This window comes from Styela clava, chromosome 5, assembly GCF_964204865.1.
Source record: "Styela clava chromosome 5, kaStyClav1.hap1.2, whole genome shotgun sequence".
NCBI classification, from domain to species: Eukaryota; Metazoa; Chordata; class Ascidiacea; order Stolidobranchia; family Styelidae; genus Styela; species Styela clava.
The window spans coordinates 18,917,458-18,926,202 of record NC_135254.1 but is presented as its reverse complement, the minus strand read 5'-3'; the positions used below and the strand labels follow the sequence as shown (position 1 = coordinate 18,926,202).

General features: G+C 35.5%; 2 protein-coding genes across 2 annotated transcripts; one reads left to right on the top strand and one right to left on the bottom strand.

Moving 5' to 3' along the window:
• Nucleotides 1-291: 291 nt before the first annotated feature.
• Nucleotides 292-2,758, top strand: LOC120344374 (inosine triphosphate pyrophosphatase-like). Its single transcript, XM_039413572.2, has 5 exons — nucleotides 292-565; nucleotides 1,038-1,176; nucleotides 1,905-2,055; nucleotides 2,362-2,438; nucleotides 2,521-2,758. Exons 1-5 carry the CDS (start codon nucleotides 451-453, stop codon nucleotides 2,618-2,620), a joined length of 582 nt encoding a protein of 193 aa, XP_039269506.2. The 5' UTR covers nucleotides 292-450; the 3' UTR covers nucleotides 2,621-2,758.
• A 399-nt stretch (nucleotides 2,759-3,157) lies between these two features.
• LOC120344361 (cleavage stimulation factor subunit 1-like) lies at nucleotides 3,158-4,617 on the bottom strand. Its single transcript, XM_039413552.2, has one exon. It carries the CDS (start codon nucleotides 4,570-4,572, stop codon nucleotides 3,280-3,282), a length of 1,293 nt encoding a protein of 430 aa, XP_039269486.1. The 5' UTR covers nucleotides 4,573-4,617; the 3' UTR covers nucleotides 3,158-3,279.
• Nucleotides 4,618-8,745: the final 4,128 nt, after the last annotated feature.

Below are 8,745 nucleotides of genomic sequence, written 5' to 3'. Positions count from 1 at the left end.
CATTTGAGCCATGCAGACTGGAAGTTGATTGGTACCGTATAAGATGAAAATTTTTCAGCAGAAATCCTTGATTTTTAACTGATAGTCCTGAGTCTGTAAGTCGTGGTTCACTATTAATGTCTCATAATTCGCAATATAATGTCCTATCCACTTTTCGCACCCATCCACCATCCCACAACATATCGGGCAAATGTGGCAAAACCTGTAATGGCTCAATAGCGCCAAATTGGAAGTCTACTTATACGCTAAAAAATTCTAGATTTTTACCTATATAGTGACCTATTAGGTAGGCCTTTATGATTTTGATGACCACAATTTTTGAGACACACGAATATTATCGACCCACATCACCCCCACGGATGCATTTATCCTGAGAAAAAAGTACACGCGGTGGGCTGTACAAATCGTAACGGGCAACAAGCGAAGCGATACGGTCAGAGGGAATGCGTTATGTCTCAGAGAAAGACTGTCAGCTTTGTGACTGGAAACAAAAAGAAGCTGGAGGAAGTTGTTGCGATTTTGAAGGGAAATAAAAGTGTCGAGTTTGTTCACACACCATTGGATCGTAAGTAGGCCTATCATATTTAAAGATACCCAAGTGCATTTGTTGTTGTGTATTGTACGGTGTTCCGGACAGAGAAATCAATACTCCTGTTACTCTCTTCTAATTTTAGTGTACTCCATTCTGCCATTAGGCTATATGTTTTGATTACGGTGGATTCGTATTGGTAAAATTCTGTTTGTGGAAAATATAATCTATATCAGTTAAGGACTTTGCAGATCGTTCAGAAAATGGTTCATAACTTGATCAATTTCTGTGATTTGTGCGTTTTATTCTCCTGTATTTTCTGAAATCAATGCGCCTTGATCCATACGGTGCTGACATATTATGGCAATATTTGTCCTAATGTACTAGAAAATGGAGATTTTTTAGGTTAGGTTGTCTAGATATATTATGCTGTAATGTATTTTCAATTTTCTGTTAAATTGGACATCCCTTTACATTACTATGTGTCATCACTTGAACCAATTTTTAGTGCCCGAGTATCAAGGGACTGCAGAAGATGTTTCTCGAGAAAAGTGTAAAGAAGCAGCCAGAAGATTGAAGACTCCTGTAATTGTGGAAGACACATGTTTATGCTTTAATGCAATGAATGGGCTCCCTGGACCCTATGTGTATGGGAATCTTAGATGTTAGTTTTTCAAAAATAACAAAGCTAGAAATTGTCTTTGTGGAGAAATCTTGCACTGTGATGAAATTATTATATATAAAGAAAATAATGAGCCTATTGGTCCTAACTGGAAGTAGAAAATGTTATCAGAAGTCCCAAATATGTCACCAGATTGTAACTCTACTGCTTTAATGCGATTGGTTCCGGTAGTGTGCATATCTGGATGTACAAATTTTCTAATGAAAATCTTAGTGTCTGAGATGTGTTTTAGATCAGTGGTCGGCAACCTTTTTCCAGTAACAGACCAGTAAAGCCTGACCAAAATTTTGGCGGACCACCTTTATACAAACGAACTGATATAATGTAATAAATAATATGCGTTAGAAAATGTATGTTGACAAAACATTCAAAAACAAAGGTGATACTATTCACGTAACGTATTTCTTACGTTAAACCCACTTCGATCTTTCGTTTTTGTAATTGCCATTTTAAAAACCCAACCTCACATGAAGATAACAATGGCATTGTACGTTTTCATGTCACCTTTCTCTGCAGACCGGTAGTGACCTTTCCGAGGACCGGCGATGGGCCGCGGCCCGGTGGTTGCCGACCACTGTTTTAGATGATAGTTATGTGTTTTAGAACCTCTGTTATTCCTATATTGAACATTCCCAATTAATAATGAAATGTCAGTCTTGTTGTCATGTAATATTTATTAGAATCTGGTTGCAGGAAATGGTTCTTGAAAGAGTTGGGACCAGAAGGAATACACAAGATGCTGGATGGTTGGGAGGACAAATCAGCCTATGCCCTATGTACTTTTGCGTACAATGCAACTGGAAATGCTAACGACCCTGTCCTACTGTTTACTGGAAAATGTGAGGTGGGTATAGTAAATTCATGCCAAAAAGCCTGTATATTTACCACATCTGTCAATAGTTTCTTTTTGTACAATAGGGGAAGGGGACACCTAAATGTATAGCTCTGTCGGGTTGGAAAGACAAGAATTCTTATTGTTTGGCCGACCACCTTCGATCCAGCAGCTTCTAACATATGGAAACTAAATTATGTGAAAAAAAATTCTTCAATAATAAGCTTTCAAGTAGTATTGCCCAGAATCTATGATTTAATAAGGAATGAGAATTTACTGTCATTACTTTTCACAAGTCTTTCCTTAATTGCTTACTAGGGGAGGATCGTATCACCTAGAGGCCCAAGGGACTTTGGATGGGACCCAACATTTCAACCAGATGGTTATAATGAAACGTGAGTACATTGTTGTTATTTTATGACTGGGACTCATTCAAATTGAAACCCAATAGCAAATCCATGCCCCCATCCAATTCAGATATGCTGAAATGGCAAAAGATGAAAAGAACAAGATTTCCCACAGATCAAGAGCCCTCTGCAAGATGGCAGAATACTTCGAAAAAACAGATGATGGCTGATGAGTGAACCACAAAGCTGATAGAAAATGGTCCGGTTCAGACTTGGGGGATGCTTGGCACCTCCTCAGCATGGCAATTCAATATGTACACCTTATAAATTTGATGTGTCCTGTTAAATAAACTTTCCCCGAGTCAGTACTGATATTGTGGCTAATTTAGTTACGAAAAAGGGACAATCGTTTTAATCAATGTGTACTAAACGCTATTGTCAAGACAAGAGCACGAACTAGATAAATATAGGAATGCATAATACCCCAGCAGTGGTGGCAATTTAGTGAGAAGAAATATAGAAAAATTGGGACACAGCCACAGGTTTGGGCATAAAATGAGGATGATTTCAAAGGGTTTATTAGGTCGAATAAATTTCTTTCGTCAATTGATAATTCACTGCCATAAAAAGTGGAATGAGAATTAAGAATATCAAATAAGCTTTAAAAAAAACAACAGGGTCTGGTCTGTTGGAAAGCATAGATAGGCAAGGTTCTTTAAGACAGTAGGCAATCGAAAGCACAAGATTTTATTACTCTGTCTAATATACCATGCATCTTCAAACTGATGATCTCCATGAAGTAAATTTTAATTTTGCTCATGTTATGCTGCGCTGACCCTAAACTTTGTGGTCCAGAAACACATAGTAAAATGTGCTATCCAGCAGCAATTCAGTCCGTTCCTGTCGTTCTCTTATACCAGAACCGAGCTCTGTGATCCTCGCTGCACGTGATAAATCCAGGCGATGTTGGTGAATGGGCAAGACGATGAACAGGACCGTTGTGTCCGAGTGACAATAGGCGTTGTCTTTCACCAGTTCTGGTGTCCCAACAACATAGTGAAATTGTTTTTTCATCAGGAAACAATGCATAGTCTTCAGTATGATTAAACACTGCTTGTGCTTTGTGTAATTGTTTGCCACTAAGTTCTGCTCCTGTATAAGCAATGAGTGAGCGTCCTGTTGCAGTCTCCCAAAGACGGCATACACTGTCTTTACCACTTGTCAAAAGGTATTTGCTATTTCGTGAAAACTGTACAGAACAAATTTCTTCACCACTGTGGGCTTTAGGATATGTTGCAATACATCGATTACTGACACCATCCCATAACTTCACATCTCCGTCTTTACTCCCAGAAGCATAAATTCTACCATCATTATTGTAAGCCAACATGGTTAGTGGACCTCTATGTTGATCTGATGGGTTGCAACTCACATAACACTGAAAAGTGTTCAGATCATAAAGTCTCACAACTGGATGTTCTGTGCCAACCAGAAGGCATTCTCCACTGGGGTGCATGGAAACTGAGCGCACAGTTGCAACTTCTTGAATGGTTTTTGAAGCCTTTTTTGTAGAACTCTTTGAAAAGTCAAATACTTTAACTGTACAGTCACGGCCACCTGAAACTAATATTTGCTGGGTTGGGTGAAAATCTAATGTGGTCACTTCATCATTGTGATCATACAACGTACGAATAACAGGGTGGTCTAACATACCTGGTTGATCATTTTGCATTTGAGGAGTCCCTTCATGTATACTTTTGGCAACCATTCTCTCAACATCCAATACTTTTATTGACATATCCACCGATCCTGTCGCAATATATTGTCCATCTTTTGAAAAAGTCGCTGCTCGACATGGACCTTTGTGAGCAGTAACGTAACTTGTTTCATATACAATTGCTTCTGGAGACGTTATTTGAACATCTGTCTCAAATTCAAGATCTATTCCATGGCCAGGAGCAACCAGTTCTGCAGTAGATGGAAGTTTAAATTCTTTGTCATGTTCAAGCTGGGTAATTCCAGTCTCAAATACTTTGAGCAGTTTATCAGAAGGTGGACATGCTAGTGTTGGCTTCACTTGAGATGTTAAGCTTTTTGCGACAGCAATATATCCGTCATTCAGCAACTGGCTAATGATAGCCCTATACAAATGATCTCTCATTTTAACATTGTCCGGTTTCATTTTTAACGATTATCTGTTTTTATAAAATACTAGTAAATGCCAAAAAGAAAAGCTTAACTGTTAATACTTTAAAACATGGATGCTGACATCGTTCTAATGATCAGTGTTGACAAAATAGCCTACTATAGTTTTATATACATATATACCGTCTGACCGTATACTGGGTATACAGACTGATAGATCAACATTGAAATTTTAATACCATGTAAATACAAAACCAAATGCTGATGACATATTGCTGATATGCGATGGAAAGAGCAATGCATGGGGAACCCTACAAATGTATGAAGCTTCACCAAACCAAATGCTAATTGCCTTCATTTTCATTCATACCCACAGCTGCACAGATAAGCAAAACAAGGATCCACATTGTTCGGATTTGACTTCATAAGCAATAGTCTACTGATAAAGTGATATACATACAACAAAAATCTGACTATTGATGTGACGTTATGTACTAATACTGTTAATACAATGTAAACTGGATACTACACATTTTTTTGCAAAATTTAAATCAATTTATAAAAAATATGATAGTTTTTGGTTCAATCAAATAATTTATTTCCATTCAGTTGCATGAAGCCCAATTTTCTAGCTAATTTAGGTGATGCCATAAAATGTGTGAGTATACAATACAAAATGAAAATGACATATTATAAAATCCAGATACATTTACCCATTCTGCCATTCATCTCCATTAACGGTACCGGTACAGACCGCTGTGAAGCTAGTAGAATTTGATCTTTGTTTTATATATCTTCGTTTCCATAAGTATGGTGAAAAAATAGACTTGATTACTCAGAAGAAGAAACACGTACCGTAGACGGTTATGGCCATCGTGCATTTAATCAATCAGCTGACTTTGAAATATTTCCAATTTCGCAAATGAATGCGATCGTATTTCTACATTAGCTTGGCATTACAAACAGCTCATTTTTGAACCTGTAAACTCTATTTATTCGGTAATTCAAAGTCTTGCACACAGACTAGCTCTGTGCGTACTTATTGAGGCGAGTAGTATATGACAAGTTAGATACCGTATTTGACAAATCAGAAAATAAAACATTAGTGTAAAACAAACTGCCGTTGTGCTATCGATTAAGTTTCCAAACTGCACTTAAATTTATGTTGATGTTTCTTCCATATCTACAATCGAGAGCAATTCTGCCGTGTGGAATTTAGAAATCGCCTACGTTTTACTCCATCACCCTTCAATAAGCACAAAACTGTAATATAACTCTTCAATGAGCACGAAAACGAGACTTAACGCACCGCTGCGCACAATTAGAAGAAGGTTTGCTACTAGCTTCACAGTGGTCCGGTACAGTATATCCATTAATACAGTACAGTTACACACCACTGTGCAGCTAGCGGCAATTTCGGCCAGAATATTTTTACACATTGAATATAGTTCCCACGCGCATGTAGTATTCACTTATAGATACATATTAAAAAAAATTAAAATGGCTGAGAAAAAGATAATTTTACCACGGAAAGACATGACAAAGCATTAAACTAAAGAACTACAATGAATTTGACAATAAAATAGGGTCTAAAAAAAGAAATTGGGCAAATAACGCATTCCCAGGTATTCCGCAAAATACGGAGTTTCTAAGATTAGTACAAGTTCTAAACAATATTTATCAAAATCCTCCAATAGAAGCAGAATTACGATGAATGGTGGGATGTAAAATTTTATTATAGATGAGATATTATTACAACGGTACGATATCAGCACGTTATGACATGGCCATATGTGATACCAAACATAACGCATATTTTTCAATTTTATAAACAATCTAGAGTCTGGACTTAATCTATTCCAAAAGGGTTTTGTATTTTAACCAAATTTATCTAATTATGGAACGAATAACTTTCTTACTTTTTCACACATCAATACTGTACGTTTATTAAACTTGGAATAAGTTGCGGAAAGTCTAAATCACAAAAAATAAATTCACGCCATCTATTCAAAATTTAAAAAAAATCATCGACCCTGGATTGGGGATTTCTCGAAAACCGCCAATAAAGGAAGCACTACGACACATTCAATTTCATTATAGCAGAACAGTAGCTCCACGTTTTGACTTAGGCAAATATAATACTAAATATAGCGAATATTTCTCAATTTTATGAACAATGTATTCAATACAATGTATCTAACAATGTATGTAATTCGCAACATAATCCAAGTTTAATGAACATACAGTATTGATGTATGACAACGTGAAAAAGAATTTTGCTCAAATATTCAATAAATATAGTTTAATACGAAACCCCTGTGAAATATGTTTACATCTACATTGTTTATAAAATTGAGAATACACGCTATGTTTGGTATTGTATATGGCCAAGTTAAAACGTGCTGCTACTGTTCTGGAATAGTGAAATCGAATCTATAAGGTATCTGATTTTCTTCGAATGTGTCGTGTCGTATTGGCGGTTTTCGAGAAATCGCGACTACAAAAACGAAAATTTTTATTGTTGGTCAATCGAATAGCACGTTTTTTCCCTGTCTTTTATATCTAGTTATTGATATGCTATTGTTGATCAATTAAATTATTTCCAAATTGATCTGAACTAGCAGTAGGATAGGTTTGTTTGTAAAGGTTTCATCAATCATACTCTAGCACCAAAGGTAAATAAAAATGTTCACTCATCATTGCTCGGTTTGTTTTGTAAAATTTTTCTATTGATTTGACCCTCTTGTTTAAATCAGAAACGTTTCCCAAATCCATCTGCTAAACCTTATTGATAAGTATACCTATTATAAGTATTATTATTTTTGAAATGCAAGTTTGTAAAAATGCCAAACATTTGCATGAACAAGTCCATGAAATATTTTAAACATTTTCAGATTGTGACTAACCTATAAATAAAATTCCTGGTGTGTTACTTTTTTTCAATACTGTGTATCACTAAGTTACATTCAAATATTTTTCACATTCAGACAAATTATCATCACAATATAATTTTTGTCTTTGATTCACTGTATATATATATGGCCAATTTTTTTTCCAAGTACTTTGAATATTGTGCTAAATATAAGCATCCAAACCTCATTGAATTCGAATTTATTTATTTCCAGTTAAATATAAATTTCCATCTCATTATTCTGACCGCTTTAGATTGTTTTATTTAACGAATACAACACCGGACATCCCTCTTTTTTGTTTCTTTTTTCTTCCTTTAAAACACACTTGCATAACATTGCATTAACCAAAAAATCCCTTAATTTTGTTAAGAAATTTATTGTAAAAATTTTATCGTAATGGTTCAAGTTTTGTCACTAGTCATCTTTCAGTGTTAATCACATCAGCGTATATGGTGGGAGCTGACCTCAATGACCGTATGGCGCATGGTCGTATCGCTCTCTCCTGTCCATACCTAAACAATTTTATTTGCTGTTGCTATTTTATTGATGACTGTATTTTTTGGTTGACGAAATAATAAAACCTCTTTCTCTCTCTTGGCGTACAGTATAAATGTGTAAAAAGAAAAAATATATTTGATCAAGTATCCTGCAAATTAAGTGAAATACAAACTTTTTTTTAATTATGTCCACAGTGTTCATAAAATTGAAGAATATGCGCTATGTTTGGTATTATATATGGCTAAGTCAAAACGTGCTGCTAATGCTCTGCTATAATGAAATTGAATCTACAGTATAAGGTTCCTGATTTGTCCCATTATGTGGTAATGCTGCCTTTATAGGAGGTTTTCGAGAAATGAACGTCACGAAGAAAATTCGGTCATTTATAAACAACTCCTAAAAAAGTATGTAATTTTGTAATGCACTGTTACAGTCGATTTAGCTTGTTTACAAAATATTAACAAGATGAGAAGTGTAGTTATTGATTGATTTGGTATTGTAAAACTAATAAAAATATACACTTTCTTTCTAAAATGATTGGAAACATTTGTTTTTATGCGTGGGTATTTTCTGCGATTCTGTCAGCGCCAAATTTTTGTTTTGCTTATTGCTTCATAGAAGTGGTTCACCCCGGAGTGATGGTTTTATAAATTGGAAGTGTTCAGAAACATAAGAGCCGAGAGAAGAAGTTATTCGCAAAGTAGGCATAACTGCATAATAAACAGCAACGGAAACTTGTGAGATCATGCTGCAGTAAGCCAGAGAATAGCTACTGGTATATGAAGCAAGTAAATATAATT

Excerpts from the sequence above, each read along its gene's own strand:
- LOC120344374 (XM_039413572.2), top strand. The coding sequence starts at position 451 with ATGTCTCAGAGAAAGACTGTCAGCTTTGTGACTGGAAACAAAAAGAAG. Across the intron at positions 566-1,037 it reads TGTTCACACACCATTGGATC|TGCCCGAGTATCAAGGGACT; the intron begins GTAAGTAGGCCT and ends ACCAATTTTTAG. Across the intron at positions 2,439-2,520 it reads CCAGATGGTTATAATGAAAC|ATATGCTGAAATGGCAAAAG; the intron begins GTGAGTACATTG and ends CATCCAATTCAG.
- LOC120344361 (XM_039413552.2), bottom strand. The coding sequence starts at position 4,572 with ATGAAACCGGACAATGTTAAAATGAGAGATCATTTGTATAGGGCTATC.